At 36.9% G+C, this 19,759-nt stretch overlaps 1 protein-coding gene across 4 annotated transcripts in view; it reads left to right on the forward strand.

Annotated features, from left to right (window-relative positions):
* Positions 1 to 915: 915 nt before the first annotated feature.
* The window catches only part of CEP295 (centrosomal protein 295), a 44,834-nt gene continuing 25,990 nt past the window's right edge, over positions 916 to 19,759 (forward strand). Inside the window, exons 1-10 of one of the 4 annotated variants that reach the window (XM_045818022.1) lie at positions 916 to 1,037; positions 4,257 to 4,390; positions 5,212 to 5,412; positions 7,259 to 7,383; positions 8,129 to 8,222; positions 10,209 to 10,304; positions 12,900 to 13,040; positions 15,374 to 15,557; positions 15,776 to 15,943; positions 18,340 to 18,561. In XM_045818022.1, coding sequence (XP_045673978.1) covers positions 4,283 to 4,390; positions 5,212 to 5,412; positions 7,259 to 7,383; positions 8,129 to 8,222; positions 10,209 to 10,304; positions 12,900 to 13,040; positions 15,374 to 15,557; positions 15,776 to 15,943; positions 18,340 to 18,561 — 1,339 coding nt within the window. In that variant the 5' untranslated portion in view covers positions 916 to 1,037; positions 4,257 to 4,282. Of the gene's footprint in view, positions 1,038 to 4,256; positions 4,391 to 5,211; positions 5,413 to 7,258; positions 7,384 to 8,128; positions 8,223 to 10,208; positions 10,305 to 12,899; positions 13,041 to 15,373; positions 15,558 to 15,775; positions 15,944 to 18,339; positions 18,562 to 19,759 lie in introns of those variants that run through there. The other 3 variants (XM_045818023.1, XM_045818024.1, XM_045818025.1) reach the window with 3 other exon arrangements.

Below are 19,759 nucleotides of genomic sequence, written 5' to 3' on the forward strand. Positions count from 1 at the left end.
CCCATCTACTTAGTCACCAAATATGGAACTGGGCATCAAGGTTGATTTCTCCTTCTTTGACTTCCATGACTATGTGACTACCAATTCCTGATGTTCGGCATCCTATTTGTGTCCTAAACCTACTCACTTCTCTTGATTCTCTGTGTGAGCATTTTTCACTTCCTGTAGCAGTATCCTAATTGGTGTCCGTGCCTTGAGTCTTCACTCCCTCCGACCTTTTCTGCAGGAGAAAACCAGATCTGATCAGGTCAGCAACTTTCCTCTACCTCACTCCCCATTTTCTAATCCTTTAATTCCTGGTATGTTTAACTGTACTACAAAATCTAGGGTAAAGGCCATAATTGATATGCCCTTGTCTCCCCGTCACTGTATTTGACACATAATAGATGCTCAATAAATATGAAATTTGTATTCGTCCCCTTTCTGGTTATAGTTTCTTTACAGCAGATAAATCCTTGACGTATTCTAGGTGTGTTGGACCTCTGGAGACACAGCGTATCACGATACGGTTCGCTGTTGTACGAGCTGGAGGCCAAGAAAGCAACCAGAAACTAGCTAGCATCGTCGTACTGAACGAATTGTGTAGTCGGCACACAAAAGGATGCAAATCCCAAGGCATCTTCACGGTGGTAACTTGAGACTAAAGCCACCCTCAGGGCTCTGGACAAACACCTTCCCCTTTCTGGACCTCTGTCTCGTAACCTGTGAAACGAGCATAGTGAGAGAAATGAAGTAATACTTCAAGGCCGCAGTGTGAGAAATAATGGGGCTGTGCGTAGGGCGAGCGCGCGCGCGTGCGCGGGGCGCGGGCTTTTCCGGCGCGGCCGTCCCGGCTGCCCCCGGGGGAGGCAGGAGTCCCGGGATTCCCGCGGCTTGGCCCCGCCATTGGCGGGCGGTTTGAATGACGGAAGTGACGGCAGCTCGGCCAAGGCCGCCCCGCAGGCGCACGAACTGCTGTTGGGAAGCCGATTGGCGGCGGCCGCCGGGGCCTTCCCAGTCTGAGCTGCGTTTCCTGGCTCCCGACCCCCGGTTCTCAGGTGAGTGACGGATTCGCCGGCTCCCCGTGCTCCCGGCGTGCACGACTCCCTGAAGCCTGGGAGCTGGGAGTGTGCTCGGCAGGAAGGGGACTCCGGGAAGGCACGGCGCAGAGAAGGCACCAAAGTCTGCGGGTCTCAGACCCCGGCGGGCCGCTTTCCCTGGCTCGGCCTGGGTTTCCTCTACTAGGAGCTCCGGGACCAGAGGCGCGGCCGACCCAGCCCCGTCCGCTCGTGCGAGAGGCCCCGCCAGGGCCTTTGCGCGTGCGGCCCGAAGCGTCTCCGGGGGTCAGATCTCGCGGGGATCTCTGAAATTCGAAGTAGTGGGCAGCCGGGAACGTTTCCGCTGCTCCTGCTGCTGCTACAAACTCTTCACCGTGCGTCCTGCCGCCCCCTCCCCCCCAGCCCCCGAGGTGGTGCCCAAGATCACGGTGGGCTTGGCCTCAAACCTGGTAGCCGTTTAAGAGCACCGCCTGGAATCATTTCATGCGGAGAGCGTTCTCTTTTTTGGTGTCTGTCATCTTTAACTTCTCAGGCATTGAGTCCTTCCTTGAACCTGGCTTTTATAACATTAGGGAATGTTCGAGTTTTTAATACCTAGAAAACATTTGGTAGTTTCACATTCATTAAGTCACATAATCATCAGAACAACCTGTTAGGGTAGTTATTACTCCCACTGTATAGTCTAATAAAAGGAGACCAAAGTGATTTAAGTGACTGGCCATTGTATTTCTGCTTTAAGTTGCAGTGTTGGATCTTGAACCCAGTCTTCTAAGTCCAGTATTAATTTTGTGATTACAGTGTGTCACGTACCATTTAATCTGAACAAAATCTTGCAAAGTAAGTAGTATCTTACTGGATAGCAATAATACATAGACTTTAAAAGACCTATATATTGAATTAGTGAGGGAGCAGGGAAAATTATTCCTTGCAGAATGATTCCAAATGTAAGAGTAGGTTCTAGGAGTAACAGAAACAAAATACCTTGGATAAGCTGTGCAGTAATTGCTTTAGAAAGCAATCAGAGGATACTGAACTTGGCAGAAGTTTGAGGAGCAACATGATACTTATATAGCCTTAACTATCTCTCCACCAGATACTTACAAAGGAAAAGTAGGAGAAACCTGATAGGGAGATACCACCTTAACCACCTGATAAAATTCACATCGCCAGTAGTAAGAGTAGTTAGCCTCATTTACCTCCCAAGGTGATTGATGCACTGAGAAGGATGCATTATCACTTCTGTGGTGCTCTTGCCAAAAACGGATAACCTCATCCTCACCACAAGAAAAGCTTAAATCCAAATTGAGGGAATTCTACAAAATAACTGGTCAGTATTTTTCAAAAATGTCAAGATCTTGGAAAGAAAGACAGGCTGAGGAACTGTCCCAGGTTAGAGGAGCTGATGGAGACATGGCACCTTGCAGCCCTGAGACTGGAGCATCTGCATTCTGGAGTCCCTTCTCAGGCCCACTTCCTCCCAACTGCTCTGGCCAACTGCAGAGCCTGGCCAGTAACTGAGCACCGCAGGCCTATTCCTGAGAAACAAGGGACTTGCTCAAGGGCTCCCCACAGGTCTTGCTGAACCTTGTTTAGACAGCATGGCCATTTAGGAGGCATCTACCCAACTTACTTCCCTCCTTCTCTCAGGGTCACATTCACGTGGAAGTCTGAAGTGTTCCCACCTTTTACCAACTCTCTTCCCATTTTTTCTGATATAGGCATTTCCCCTAATAAAATATCTGTGGGTTTAATCCCACCCTAGCATCTAGAATACCACAACAATCAAATGCAGTGTATTGCAGTATTTTCCTTGGATTGGGTCCTGGTCCAGAAAATGGATATTAGTAGGAAAATTGATGAAATTTGAAGATTTTTAACTTTTTCTGTAAATTAGTTAAAAGTATTGTGCCAGTGTTAATTTCCTGTTTTTGATTATTGTACTGTGATTACCTAAGATGTCAAAATTTAGAGAAGCTGAGAAAAGTATATGGGAATTCTGATTATTTGCAAATATGTTAAAACTTTTTTAAAGTTATATACAAGAGAAAATGGTTATTCTATCACCTCTAGGTGAAAATAACAAATGTATGTTTGTCTTCCTGTAATCCTCTAGCAAATGGAATGGTGAATATTCAAAATTTTTAAAAATGGTAGTGATGGGAATGAGGAGATATCAGAAGGACCTGAGAAAGTTTTCCAAATCACAGAAATTTACCGATTCTTATATTCTTTCCATTTCTCTCCAGCAGACTCGCCCAAATAGGGGCATGGTAATCTCAGGAACAGAATGAGAATGCCCAAGTATAAGCAGTACCACTAGAAAAATAGAACTGGGACTCTAAACACTCAACTCATCCAAACAGAATTGTTCCAAGAGAATTTTTTTAACTCATTATATATATTGCTGTGGCCATGTCACTCGGTTGGAGTGTTGTCCCATATGGAAAGGTTAAGGGTTCAGTTCCAGGTCAGGGCACATACCTAGGTTGTTGGTTCATTCCCTGGCTGGGTTGTGTACAGGAGGCGACCGATCCATATTTCTCTCTCATCAGTGTTTCTGTCCCCCCGCCCTTCCTCTCTAAAAACAATAAAAGTATCCTCAGGTGAGAATTAAAAACAACAATAACAACATAAAAGACAAAAATGATTATTAAAAATCACACCATTGTAACTCATAGAATTGTTTAATGTTCAGGGGTTGATGTGACTTCATACAATGACATTTAGGGATCAAATTGTGTACCACAGATTGGAAGTTGAATCTAGGGACCAGGAGCCCTTGCAGTTACAGCAGTCTTGCTGGTTATGCACAGGTTATTAAATTGTTAAGTTGTAATTGTGAAAACATTTATTCTGTGCTAATCTATTTAAGCCTGTGCTTTTTTTACATTTAAGCTAAGTAAATTAGAAATCCCAATCAGAAATAAGTCAGGTCCCAGATATTCTAAGGTAAACAATAATCTGCTGTCAGTGGGGAAAATTTTTTTCTAGTGTTTCTGGTTATCCTCCACTTAACCCCTTCCCATCTATCTGAGAACCATTCATTCATTTGAGCGCTAAATTAATCATTGATAGATGTAAATAAGTTGGATTTTGTTTACCCAAATTATTTTATTTGTATGTATACAGCCCCTTAACTGTCAAATACATTAATATGTATTTTAAAAATTACCTTTGCTGCCTTATTTTAATAGACATTGTTCTTTTTTTAAAATTCAGAACCTTTATATTTAAGGAACACAAAAATGAAAAGAAAGGTAGTGAATGCCAGCAAGGTGAGACTGAGTCCTAATGAGGAAGCCTTCATTTTAAAAGAAGATTTTGAGAGAAGACGAAAACTAAGATTGTTACAGGTAAGATTTTTTTTGAAGTTTTAAATTCTTTGTCTTCCCTAAATTATTAATATTTTTTATTATTAGAGTACTCTAAATAAAATGTTACATTTAAAAACCTTTCCTGGCTGTATAAGAGCCCTGGTTTTTGCATACTAACTGGTTTTGGAATATTTGAAAAATAGACCAAAATGGTAAATAGATTGAAGAAGAGTTTGACAAGGATGGGGTGATTTGACTCAATAATTATTGGAAGATAGTTTTTTACATATTTTTTAAATAATGTGTACCTGATGAAGATTAGAACAAGAAGATGAGAATGACTTTGAAGAAGACTTACTGAAAAGATTATTACCCACTGAAGCAAATTTATTAAGACATTGTAGATTTTTCTTTTCTAGAAGTCTTTAGACAAAGTTAAGTCTTTGTGAAGCATATTTTAGGTGCCATTCTGCTTAGAATTGGGGTGATGTACCACAGATAGGAGTTCTCATCTAGTTCTATCTGTATTCATCTGGGTTATAAATTTTGTCGAATCATGCTTAACCATTTTAGCATCTTCTGTTAGGTTATTAGAATGATAATAGCAGTACCATTATTAGTGCTTGGTGGGTAATAATAGCTAATCATTTAGGAAATTTTAGAAGTCGTCTTGAGATTTTCGTTTTTTTCTGTGTCACTTAGATTTCTTTTTGCTTTACATAGAGCTTAGCTAGTAAAATATGAAATTTAGGAGAATTGATAGGCCTAAAGAGAATTCATTTAAACTTCTATTTCCAAATAGCTTTTCAAAAGAATTTTAGTACTCTTTTCATATAATCTGTTAAATATTCATTCTTCAGGTTCGAGAACAAGAAAGGGATATCGCTTTACAGATAAGAGAAGGTATAAAACAAAGGAGAAATCAGCAATTTACTCGTTTGGCAGAGGTATTAAGGGCAGAATGGGAAGAATCACAAACTCAGAAAATAAACAACTTGGAAAAACTATATTTGGCAAGTTTAAGAAATATGGGAGAAGGACACCAACAAGCCAAAGAAAATGTAGGTGAAATTTAACTGCCTGTCAGTGGTAGTAATTTTGGTTTAAAATAAATTGTAGTTGTTAAATATTTGTCTGATAAAAAATGTTTTCATATATAGAATTTGTTTTTGACAGCCTGAATTTTTTAAATGTAATATAATTTAAGAATGTTGCTAGGTTCATTAAGTGTCATTATTCTCTTCTAGTCTTTAACTGTCTGGGTAAATAAAGTAGTAACTATCTTAATTAGAAGTTGTTATTTCTAGCAGATTTGGTGGGGTGAATTCAAATTTCCCATTTCATTATCATTCCTCATACCTCTAAAACATATGAGGTCTGTCCAGAAGGTATCCAGCTATGTAATATGAAAAATAGAGACATTTATTGAAGAAGATAAAAAATACAAGAAACACTGTACCTAGGACAATGGCACCTCAGTCCCCTTCAAAGTGGGCACCTTGGGACCTCACACAGTTCTCCCAATCACAATCAGCTGCCCTGTTGTATTTTCTTGAATCTCATTGGCAGTCTGAAACCTTTTCCCTTTGAAAGGTGATTTTACTTTTGGGAAAAGCCAGAAGTTTCAGGGCACCAAATCTGGGCTGTAGTGGGGCTGAGTCAGCTGGGTGATTTGATGTTTCACCAAAAAACTCTGCATGAGACGTAATGCATAAGTGGGTGCATTGTCATGATGAAGCTGCCCATCACCAGTCACCCATGGGGTAGCCTTTTGAATCATCTGAATAGTTTACATGGAGGAATGTTCAAGCTTAATTCAAAATCTGATGTAGATTCGTTGCTCTACTTGCTCAGTCATTTTGAATGTGATGGCCACACAGAACACATGCTCACTTAGTGGTATCTACCACCCCACTAACTACTACAGTGAAGTCATCACTGTTCACACATACACATTCCAATCCTCTTTCCTTGGCTGCCAGGTTACATTGGTGTCATGCAGGCCATTCTCATTATAGTAACAATGGCTGGACTTTTTCCAGACACACCTCGTCATACATAGCTGAATGTATATACACCTGGATTTCCTTCACACTTAGTAAATGACTCTCAGAGAGGCAAAGTAGAACTTAAGTCAGTATATGAAACTACTACCTGAACCTTATTTTGTTGTTTATTGTTATTGATGGTTAGAAAATAACAAGCATACCTTGGAGATATTGCAGGTTTGGTTCCAGACCACTGCAGTAAAATGAGTCACATGAATTGTTTGATTTCTTGGTGCATATAAATGTTAAATTTACACTATACTATAGTCTAATAAGTGTATACTTGATTTATGTCTAAAAAATAATATATATACATACCTTAGCTACAAAATACTTTACTATTAAAATATGATAGCCATCATCTGAGCCTGTTGGAAAAATGGAGCCAATAGATTTGCTCAATTCAGGGTTGCCACAAACCTTTAATTTGTGAAAACCACACCATCAAGTGCAGTAACATGATGTGCAATGAAACAATGTATGCCTGTTTTAGATTGCAGTCCCAGAGACAGTCACACAAAATAAACAAGCTGGTTTCAAAGCTGGCAAGTCTTTGATATCAGACCAGTACTGGGGGAAAGAAATATCTTTGAAGAGTGTGGAAGTCAAATATGTTCCGTGGTTCTTGGTTTTAGTCTGTGTTTTTTAGTAATGACCTCAAGTTCTGACATCAGATTTTTGTGGCTTCATTTATGCTGCCATTAACTTTTTGCTCCAGTGCAGTGTTTCCTAAACTGTAGTCATTTGCATACCACATTAATGATTTTTGCCCTGACTGGGGTAGCACCAAGGGTTGTAATGTATAATATTACCTTTTAATCTTGTTTAACATGATTTAATAGCTTACATATATTTTTAGGAACCTGATTTGAATGCTCTGGCACAGAGGGCAGCAGAAAGAAAAAGAAAAGCAGAAGCAAGGCATAAAGAGGCCCTGAAAGTACAGAAAAATCAAAAAGAAATGTTAATGAAACAAAAAACCTGGTAAAGTAATAATTTTTACCATATTCTCCATGGAAACTGATACGATTAGAAGTAAAGGCTGTGTTGGGTATTGTTTAAACAGTTATTAAATAAAAGTCACAGTGTATTCATTGTGTTTGTTAACTTGGTTTAAAAATAATGCAGTAGGGGGGTGTTTTGCTTAGGTGAACATAGTAACAAATGAACTTTGCCTTCTAGCCTGACTTTAGCAACAATTACTAAGTTTATGTAGAAATGTATGGCTAGTTCAGAATGCATGTCAACCAAAATCTCTCTGCCTATGATGTAAAAATAAAAAAATCAGTGTGATTAAGAACATTAAAAGAGGTTATAGACTCTTTGGAAGCCATTAGTGAGTATTTCTGCATGTTAATAAAAAATGGAAGAGCCTGGTAATAGTCAGCAGCAGTCATTTTATACTGTGGCTGATCTTCATCAATATGCCTTGTGGTTTTGTTTGTTTGTGTGTTTTTTACTCTAAAAATTATCCTAAACTAAGGAACTTTAGCAGTTTGTTGGATCAGTCCCCACTGTAGAGATTCATGTCTTTAGACACATCTCTTTCAGTTGGTAAACATTTTTTTACATGCCTATTTTGTATAGATTCTGTATTAAACACGCAATGAGCCTGGGGGATCAGATTGGAGGATTTCTTGAAATCCTCTAACTTTTATATTTTTAACCTAAAGAGTTGTACTGTAATATTGTCTGAGAAAGTAATTTATGACATCTCTTGTTTTTTAAGGCACATAAAAGCTCGAAAGGAAGCACTGCTTGTGGAAAAAGAGAGATCTGCCAAAATTACAAGTCTGCCACCTCCTCCACCAACTCTTTTTGAGGTGAATGAATTACTTGGGGTGTTAAGAACTGGGTTATAATAATAATTCTTTGCTATTAGAATTCATTGCAGATCAAAATATCATTTCCTTTAACTTAATTTTAATTATAGAAGTAACACATGAGTATATCTGGAGTATTTAAAAATAGTTCTAGTTGTCACTTTTACCTGTAAATGCTTTAGTATGTACCTCCAGTGTGAAAGGACTTTTTTCTTTTTTTTTTGGCACAATACTAATATTCCCAAAATCTTCTAAAACAGTCTGTTCAGTTTTCTCCACTCGTCTCAAAATATATTTTTTATTGTTTGAAAACCTGTAATCTTTTTGATTTTTAAAAAAACTGAATAGTCTATTTTTTAAAAAATACCCTTTAAAAAAACTGGATTATTTGTTCCATAGACTTCCACATTCAGGATATAACCATTGTAAATAGTTGCCATGTTATAAGATAAAGAAATTAGGTTCATGTAAATTAATAAATTTACACAAGATTACATAAAATGATGAGAGAGGTCTCTTTATGGGAGTAAAATGTGTGCTTTTGTGATTTACAGCTTATTTTTGAAACAACATTTAATTTATGTGAAGTGGAAATTAATTTTAAAAGGCATTGATTCTCTTGTTCACATTAGTTTTTTGTAGTTATTAAGATGGCTCTTTGGATGATTATCAAAATTACACAGAAAAGACAAAACCTATACCAATATAGGGATGTCTAACTTAACTGTGTAGTCAGGTATATTTTATGTATTTGCTATCAACATAAGTACCTGATATTCACCTCTTAAGCCTTTCTTGTTGTGAGCCTTCCTGCTATTATGTTAAGCCATCTGCCATATCACATTTGACCCAACCACCATTCAAATGGCAGAGTCAGATTTCAGTTACTCCCTCAGTACCATGTTAAAAGGCAGTCAGTATTTTATCCATGATGCCTTGATTTACCTTTGTCATAACTTCTAATGTTCCCAACAAACCAAAGTCAAAAATTTACAAAAAGCCAGAAAAACTGCATAATTTAGCAAATGTGAATGATATATTGGGTGGATACTATCCCTTGCCCCCAATGTTTTATTATGAAAATTTTCAAAATACAGAGAAATTAAAAGAATACAGTGAATAGCTGTTTGCATTGTGTATAGATTTCAAATGTTGCATATGGGTGTATTCATTTGAATGTAAATTGTGGAGATGACATTTCACCCTAAATACTTCCCTATGCTTCCTGTGAGAATAAGGATATTCCTGTATGCAGCTTCAATAACACATTTAAAGTATTAACATTAGTTTCTTAAATCCATTTAATGTTTAGTTTATAATCAAAATTCTCCAATTGCCCCTAAATTGTCTTATTTTACAGCTTTTTTTTTTAAACCAGGGTCTAAGTCAAGGTTCACCTATTGCTTCTGCTTATTTTGTCTCTTTGGTGTCTTAATGTAGAACATCATCTCCCCCTAACCCTAGCCAAGTCTTTTATTTTGGACATTTTGAAGACAGTAGTTTGAGGTTCTCATGTTCTGTATTTGTCTGATTTGGTTATAGTGGTGACCACACTATCTTGTAAGAGATAGCCATCATAAAGGTATGTTTTTCTCTTTTCAATTACTAAGTAATCTGAGAGATGATATTTTGGCACCAGACAGGTGTCTATAATCCTTCTAGATTTATTCATGGGCCTAGTTCTGTTTGAGGAAAGAAAAGAGAACTTTCACCTATCGGTGGGCATGAACCACCATAACCAAATGACCAAACTTAGAATCAATAATAGTGGAGCAACTTATTATGTGCCTCCTGATATGATTACACAACATCTAGACTTTAAACCTAAATTCCAGTTTAATGGACATTCGGGCCATGATCCCATGTGAAAAAAATGAATAAGGATACTTGATGAAAATACAAAATTTTTTTTTGTATTGGATCCAGGCTTAAATGAAAATTAATGCTTTTAATCTAACATTCTATTTTCTATGTTCTATTTTTCAGAACATTGAAGTAAAGAGAATTTCTAATGTGAAAACCAGTAGTTCTACCTACCATCATCTTTCCACTTTTGTAAATAGAGAGGCAGACACAAAACAGGTGCTTGACTTAATGTTTGTTCATCACCCTCACTTCATTATTTCTCTGTTCATTGTATTGAGTTATGTCTTGGTTCTTTGTAGGTTGTTCCCAGATGTCAAAATTTGAACAACTCTACTAACCATCATAGAGTAATAATGATTTTGAAATCTTTCAGAAATGCTTTGAATTATGTCATGTTTAATGTGAATGAGGTTTAATACAGATGAAAGGAGTTAGCTATTTGGAAGGTTATATTTTTAAGAAACAAATTTTAAAACTTTTAACAAAAAAAATACATGCTCTGTGAAAATTTTGGAATTATACACACAAGCTTAAACTATAAGAAAAATATCTCTGATTCTGTCACCAAAAAGAAATATGGTTAATTACATAAATGAATTGACTGTAGTCTAAATATATATAAACATATACACATACTTTTCAAAACATATTTGGCTTAATATTTCATCATAGAATTTATTTAACCATTTTTCTATTGTTCCTTCTGTAAATAATGTAAACATAATAATATTATACATTTTTGTCTATAAATCTGATTGTGTTTAGATCAGATTCCTTGAAGAGAAATTACTGGTTCCAAACTATAACATTAGATATAGCTACTCGATGTAAGTCATTAAATTGCCTCTAAAAAGCACCAGCAATTTATGAGAATGGCCATCTTATTACACCCTTGTCTGTGTGGAATATTATGGTTTAAATATTTTTTGCCAATCTTAAGAATGACAGATGGTATCTTCTTGTTATTATAATTACTATTTCTTTATAACATTGGGTTTTAAATTTTTTTGTGTGTGTCATGCATTTGGCTACAAGAAAATAAACTTTCTCAATATGGCATTCATCTGGAGTTTGGAGTGCAACAAATAACACATTTTGGTTGATTGCTTAATAGTGGCTGTTAAAATCAACATTCGGTCAAGACCTAAAATGAGTATCATCGTCATCTTAGAATTCTAAGAAATAAGAATAAATCTTGACATTTGTTTAAAATTATAAATATCATCACAACTTCAATATTATAATGCAGGAGCAATAACTTCAGTCTGTTGCTAACTTACTTTTGTGGTTACTATACTGCATTTTTGCAGTTTTAAGTAGATTTATCTCAATTATCTTCATCAATTAAGATTGATAAAGACTTTGTTGGGGGGGGTCTAGCTTTAGTATGGGATATAGCTGATACTTAATAGCATTCATTGTTGTCATTAATTACTGGTTCAACTGACCAATAGAATTTGGGGGTTGTTTTTATTTGTTTGTTTGTTTGTTTTGTTTGGGGTGTTTTTTTTTGACCAATAGAATTTTAACATATGAAACACATAAGATCTTTACTTAAAGTTACATTTAGAATGTTGAAAGTGAATGTTTACATACAATCATGTTATATGCCTCCCCCCTTTAGTATTACTACTGTTATGTTCATGAATATGATGGCTGACTGCACAATCACATAATCCTGTGTTATGCACAACTTCTAGGAAGCCAGAAATTGTATTAAAGTAGGTGTTTTTGGTGATTTGGCCTTCTTGAAGCTGAAGCCTAGCAGCGGATGTTGGTGAAAAATTAAGGACAAGCCTCAGTGCTGTCCTAAATGACTTATGTGACTATTGATGCTTGTAGTTTCTTTACTGCGAGCTTTGTGGGTGTTTGCCTTTCAGTGTTAGTTGTTTTAATGAGGTTTCTTTGCTTAAAAAATGATGAAGGAATGTGTTTGGATGAGTATAGTGCAGCAATTTTCAACCTTTTTCATCATAGCTTATATGGGGGGGCACCATAAAACTTGGAATTTATTTATAAAAAATTGTGTATTTATTCTTACATGTTTAAACTTCAGTCAGCTTCAAAGTACTCTCCAGGTGATGCAGTACTCCTATTGACACTTTTTTTCTATTGCTCAAAAAAGTTGAAGTCATTGATTGTGATGCCTTTCAGTGCTTCTGCCATTTTCTGTTTCACCTTTTCCATATCCGCAAAACATTTCCCTTTGAGGACTTTTTTCATCTGGAGAAACACAAAAAAGTCACTCAGGGTGAGATTGAGTAAATAGGGAGGGTGGGACACAGGCGTCACACCATTTTTGGTCAAAAACTGCTGAACACTTAGCACAGTGTGGGCAGGGGCACTTGTAAATCACCCATCATGAAACGCGTAGATGTGTTAAAAGAATCTTTAAAAAAATTAATTGAAGCCGGACACAGCCTCTCAATACACCAGCTGGTACACTGATACAGGTGGGTTTCTAGAACACTCACTCAGCAGGGAAAGCCTGTGCTGCAAGGGCCCGCCCTCCAGAAGATAATTCCTTTTTTGGGGGTGGGGGTCCTCTCTCTTATCAACTATTTACTAAAATTCTGCAGCACACCAAAAAATATATTTTTAGTTAGTCTGACAAAAATATAGGCATAATTTTGATTCATTCACACCAGATGGCTATTGTATTGGCTGTTGTCATTTTTTTATTTGAAAAACACAACTCTTTATCATTTAATTTTATGTAAGTAGAAAAACATGGTTTTAAAGTTGGGATTTTTTTTTGTTATCTCTTTTTATACTTTTAAATTGCCTAAAATATTTTTGATTCACTGCTAGCCAGATCCTCATTTGGCTGCTGAAGAAGAAGCTAAAAGACTGGAAGAAGTACAAAAACAAGCAGCGAAAGAGAAATTGGAACAGAGTGAGAAGGCACATGTACGTGGTTTCCAAGCAATGAAAAAGATCCATTTGGCACAGGTGAGAATTAAATTCTGGCTATGCCCATTACTGATAGCCTTGCCAATAGCATCGCACAGCTGATTAGTCAATGGGCTCAAAGTAAGGAGGTATGAAGAGTGTGAAAAATAGAGTCTCTGAGTCACATACTTCAAATTTCCTAACTTTTTCCTCTTGTTCCAAATAGGTGAAGCTGTTCTTACTTACAGTATATTGCGGTTCTAAAATCTTTACTAATGATAAATTTATTAAAAGTTAAATGTTTTAATCAGTTCAAAAATAGCCTGAGAAGAAATTAATCACTTTCCTAATTATTTGAAGTGCATTTGTGTTGTCTGTTTTAGGGTTCAATTCATTAAATATTTATTCAGCGAAGCGCATGCTGGCTTCACAGTGTTGATTCAGAGGTACAGTTGTGATCCTTGCTGGCAGAGAGCTTTGAAAATGGCTGTTGCTGCCTGCAAAATATATGTAATGAAAATCGCTAAACAGTTTTAGCTTCACTTTTGTTAGGCCTGTTCAGTGAGTGTTTATTCTTGAAACAGCATGAAAATGATTAATCTTTTTAGAAGTCTGATTTTATGTCCTCAGTTTGACTCATGCATTTGGATGTTTTAAATGCTCATCTGAGAAAGTTTTTAAGTGCTTCTGTGGGAATTAATTACTTGTCTTTTTTAAAATCAAATTTATTGGTAAAATGCCTATCTTATTAATTTGTATAGTTTGAATTGAATTATGACCTTCTCCTTTAAATTTTAGTATTCATAAATTGGGAGTAAATTATGACTAAAATAACTGAATATCTGAATTATTATTAGTAACTCTCATCTAAGGCTTAAACCTATAGGAAAAAATGTGAAAGCATAGTAAACTGAGCACTCCTCCACAAATCAGCAGTGTCCAGTGGTGAAGTAAGCAGACTCCATAGTCGGCCTGGATTTTTGTTCCTTTACTCCTTAGCTGTTTGATCTCAGGCAGGTTACCCAACCTCTCTGAGTTCTGTTTTATCATCTGTTTTGTGAGGATTAAATGAGTTTAATAAAGCCCCTAGAACTGTGCCTTGAATTTCATAAGTTCACAGTAAAAGGGAGTTGTTGTTATAAATAATCAAGTAGAAAAATAGGCCAAGCTTTCAATGAGCCAGAAATAGTGTACTAATTCAAATTACACTGAAGTTAATTTAATGAGATGGTTTGAAACTTAACATTAATGAAATGAATTTGTTCATAATATGATTCTTGTTCAGGGCATGGCAAAAAATTTCATCTCTAAATGATAAAATATTTAAAACTTTACATGAGACTAAGTACTGTGTGTATGTTATCACTTGACATTTTGTTACACAGGCTACATTTTGTAGACAAAAATGCCATCACAGTCCTGCAGTCCCATTGCTGTTAGAGCGTTTCCTTTTCCCTGTCTGAACCTTTCTACTGTAGACCCCATTGTGCTCGGGGGCCTTATTTCCTCCTAGTGTCTATTATAACTAGTATTTGGCCTCTACTTGCCTTTTCAGCTTTATATTTTTTCCTTGAGTAACTTTGCCCTCTGTGTCCTATCTAAAATGATAATATACAATATACTTTTCCTGAATACCCAGTGCCTTCATTTCCATACTTTGGTGCCGTAGTGGTTATTTCTTCCTTATACTCCTGCGCTCACTTTCATCTGGCTAAATCCTCATCCCAAAGAATCAGAGGTCTTCTTTTATGCCCTCTCTATAACTTCCACCACCAGAATTCTGTTAGACAACCTCACTGAAACTCTTGCTTAACTTCCAAGTTAGCCAGACTCTTTGTGCTTAAAGAGATACATATAGATCCACTTTAATCTTGGTGATTCCTAAGAGTCTGAAGTAACAAGTATCATCTGTTAGACCATGGGCACTCCGGGTCTTGGTTCTGACCTGAGACTGGTATATGCTGCTGTCTTCGTGGAGAACTGGTACAGAGTATACTGCAGGAAATTGTATATAAGTTACATGGCAACTTATATGGAACCTACCATCGTCGCTTTCCTGAGAAAGGAGAACTATAGCTTTTGAAGCTTGTGGCGTAATCAGTACCACCCACCATCTTAGAGTACAATACTTAATAACAGAATACTAATTCCCTGTTTGTTGGTCTCTAGGATAGGGGTGAGATTGTATCTCTAGCATCAAAAAATGGTAACTGACATTTAGTAAATATTTTTTGAATAAATAAATTAATGTCTTTTTGTAGCATAATGGTAAAGGAGGGAAGGGCACCCCAGGCCCTGTTTCTTGTGATTCCTTTACTTTTCCCTCACTAGTAATGTTACAATCCAAAATTTGTGACTCAGCTGTTGCAAATTAATTCTCTTTGTTCTTGAAGAATCAAGAGAGACTAATGAAAGAACTCAAACAGCTACAACAAGAGGACCTGGCACGTAGGAGACGGACTGTAGCACAGATGCCACCACAACTACTTGAACTTCCATACAAACGCAGTGAAATGAAGGAAGACTGGCAGAGAGAGCTAGAATTTGCCTTTGAAGACATGTACAATGCTGACAGGGGTAAGGTATTTTCAATAAACTTTCAATGATGCTTTTAACTGCTTTTGTGGGAAAATACATTTGTATTGATGAAGCACTTTTTGTTTTGAAATGAGTTGTCATTTGAAAGGGGACCTCATATTTTAGACTTAGAAACTGTGATGGCCTTTCAGTGTTTATGTTCAAGTTCTTTTTAGTCATTTTGGAATGGAAACATGTCTCTGTATTTCTTTATTGAGAGGTGAAAGGAAACCTGATTTTGCACTTTGAACCGGAGCCTTTGCCCACTGTAACTGGTGAGATCCAAGATGAAGAACTGGACCTTTCAATGGAACAAGAAAATCTAAGTGAAACTGAAAACCCCCCAATGACAGCAGCAGAAATAATATGTTCTAGTGAAGCAGACGGTAAAAACTTCTTCAAAATTGAATATTATAATGTTTCATAGAACAAAGTGCTAATCGCTCACTAACAATTAGAAAAGTTTGGTCTAATTTAGTGCAAACAGTGACTAATGCTAATAGTGGTGGAAGGAAGAAAGAGCATTTTTACAGATTTCCATTATTAAAGATCCTTTTCATATACATAGGAGGAAAGTTTTTTGGTTCATATGTACCTATAGCCTGAAGATGTTTTAGGCTATTTGACTTAGATGCTTAGATACTTAATTTGAAATTCATTTGAAAGATCAATATTTTTTTAGACTTTCATCAAAGCACCATACACATCCTACTGTGTTAATTATGGCTGGGCACTTCGTGCGCAGTGATGACTCACACACACTTAGATCTCTTCCAAACTGCATCTCTGCCTTCACCATTCTAAACCTTTTTACTGGGCTGTCTGTTGCACGGGTACTAAAACTCAAGTCTTAACAGTAAATTGATTGTTTTTTGCCTCTTGAAGCTTTGTCTGCCTGTCTTCATCCTTAGTAAATGATACTATAGTCTACTGTTTTCCAAGCCAACCAATGAGTTATCTCTAACACCTCCCTCTCTTTTATTCTATATCTCCTTAGAGACCCGATCTTCATTTTGACCCCTCTTTACCTCCATATCTTGTAGTTTGGCCTTGGTTCAAAATCACTGAGACTTTCTTAACATTTGCACTCTACACTGTGGATAGTTGGCCCTTCGGGCTTCCGCCTTTGTGTGGGTCTCCTATTGGACTCCTTGAGGGAAGGCTCTAGGCATTATCCCTACAGTTGGGCCCACACTGCTGTCTAGACAAAGTGTAAGGTTATTATGGTTTGGCATGAACTTGAGAATATGGTTTCAGGGCTCGTTGCTTTCCAGAATTCCCACTTAAGCTTCATTTCTGGCCTCTGTGGAATCATATTTTCTTGCGAAATCAGAGCCTTTAAGAAAATACTTTACTGTTTCATCCAGCTCTTTTAGTTTTTTTTCCATCGGAAATATCATTCAGATCTCTAGTTTGTCAGGGTTGTAAATCTTGCCTATCTAGGGACAGTTACATTTCAGCTCCTGCTGGTCACATTTGGGATTGCTGGCTTGGTTTTGAAAAATCTCTTGATTTTTTACAGGAACAAATTTAAAGGACACATGGACAAAAACTAGGGGGAGGGTGGTAATGGGAGGGAAGTGGGGAGGGTTGGGTGGATGGGCTGGAATGGGAGTAAAGGGGAGAAAACTGTACTTGAACAAAAATTAAAATAAAAAAAATTAAAAAAAAGAAAAATCTCTTGATTTTTTCAAAAGAACCTAAGAATATTGTTGTTTTTAAAGTCCTTATTTTTAAATATTGTCAGTTAATTTCTTTCTTGAAAATGAGTGAGTTACAGACTAATGGTGAGTGAGAGAAACCAGGCAGAAAAGAATACCTAAGTGTAATTCCATATTTATATGAAGTTAAAGGAAAAAAGACAGGCAAAACTCATCTGGTCTCAAAGAATAGCAGTTATCTGTAGCGGTGCAGTGGCTGGAAGGGGCATGAAGGAGTTGTCTAGGTGCTGGACGTGGTTTGCGTAATGGTCTGGATGGTGTTGCATTGATGTATGTAAAATTCATTGAGCTGTACACTTAGTTTTGTGCACTTTATTGTTTATAAGTTATGACTCAGAAGGGTTAAAGGAAAATGTGAGTCAGACAAAACTACAGTCTGCCAGTTTTCACCCTCTGTAGATTTCTTAAATTTTATTCCATACATCAGAAAACTGTCCATGCGGAACAGTTTTGTCCCCTTAGAGAACTGTTAGTACTAGACTGAATTTTGACATTGTACTATCAGCCCGTATGGAAGGATGTTTTGAGGAAACAACTTAAGAATTTTAAACTAAAGAGATGTCTTTATGATGATAAGTGGGGGAAATTTTCCCAGATAGTACCAGGAATAATTTGAGAGCACTTGATTTGCTTTTAAGGTTCTAACTAGTATTGCTTTTCTCTGTAGTCTACTAAGTGCAGCGCCGTAATTAGGACCCTTGTCTAGCTTAGATTATAGAACTTTACAGCACATATTTTCAAAGTTAATCTTACAGATTCAGAGTTGCATTCTGCCATCATTTAACAAGCAGAATAAACATGTTCCTGATACATGTTTAAGCTCGAAATTTGTGTTGAATGCATATTGTTGGGAAATAGTTTAATTCTATTGTCTTTATTTAAATATAAGTTAAAAAATTGCTGCAATTGGGGTTGGATAGCATTGTACATACTGTTAAATTATAAATAGTGAGGAAAATAAGGTTGTGCTTTTAAGTAGTAGGTATCGCAGTAACTAAGTATAAAGATAGAACAATTTACCAGATATATAATAGGTGCTAAGTTTTTTTCTTTTCTTTTAGTTCCCTTGACAATGAAGACCCAGCAGCTCCCTTCAAAAATTCTTTTTAAAAAATTATTAAATAAGATCCGAAACCAAAAATCTCTCTGGACAATTAAATCCATGTCTGAGGATGAAAGTGAAACGATTACAACTGCTAGTGAAACTGAGAGTAAAGCCCCAACAGTTGAATCAGAAACAACTGCTGTTGAAGAGGGAACATTATCCTCTGGGCAGGAACAAGGTGGGTCTGTTTATTAGTCTCATTTTGTGGGCCAGAAACCCTTTCTGAGTTACTTAAAAATGTCATTCCTTGACATTTCAAAGAACAGAGGTCAAAAGAAAGAATATTTTAGAGCCCATAATGCTTCTACTTAAAGGCAATTATGTGATCTGCACACACACCTCTCTCCTCCTTCATTTCTCTCACCCTCACTCTCTCTGATTTCTTTTTCTGCACCTGCCTAACTGTGGGCACTAGCTTCCTAACTGTGGGCACTAACATGACTCACAGAGTCTTTGCAGTTGCTGGTCTTTTTGGCCAGACTGCTCTTGGATTTTTTAATTACTTACTCCCTTCCGTCATATATTGGCTCAGTTGTCGCTTTCTCGGTAAAGCCTTCTCTTACCACTCCATACGAAACAGCAAACTTCCATCCCTCCCCCTCCCCCATGCCCTTTACTCTCTACCCCCTTTACCTGGCCTTTTCTCTATATCTCTCATCAACATCTGATAGACCATAAATTTACTCTTTTGTGTATTTGCTCTTTATCTTGACACAATATACCTCCATGAAGCTAGGAACTTGATTTTGTTCATTGCTATATCCCAGAGCCTAGACTAGTGCCTTATATGGAAAAGGTGATCAGTTAACATTTAGTTAGTTAATTGAGTAGCCTAAAGCAAGAGAGGTAAGTTTGGAAATCAGACACACGTATGATAATTAAAGCCATGGGCATGGAAGAACTCTTATAGGAAAGAATTCAGTGAGAAGAGGGCTTATAAGACCATCTGAGGGACTCCGGCATTTAGAAAATGGGTGGAGAAGGGCAGAGAGCAAAGGCAGTAAAAAGGAGAGGCCATCAAAGTTGCACTAAAACGGGGCTCTTTCATCTTCAATTCACAACCAGGTTATTTTTGAAAAGGCCTTGTATGAGTAGGCTTTCTCTAGCCTCATCTTCATTTTCCCTCTTATTTAATTATATCCCATATATGTTGATCCTTTTTCAGTTCCTTGAATGAGCCAAATTGTTTTTATCCTCACAGGGTGTTCATACCTGCTTGTGTGGCTGATTCTTTGTTCTCTTTTAGGTGTCTGCTTAAGTGTTCTTTCCTAAGAGAAATCTCATCTGAGCCCTAGTCTAATTCAGATTCCCCTGTAATTCTCTATTGCAAAATGCTTTATATCTTTTATATAGTACTTAACCATAGTTTGTGATTT

This window comes from Phyllostomus hastatus, unplaced genomic scaffold (genome assembly GCF_019186645.2).
Source record: "Phyllostomus hastatus isolate PE091 unplaced genomic scaffold, TTU_PhHast_1.1 phas_scaffold_317, whole genome shotgun sequence".
NCBI lineage: Eukaryota > Metazoa > Chordata > Mammalia > Chiroptera > Phyllostomidae > Phyllostomus > Phyllostomus hastatus.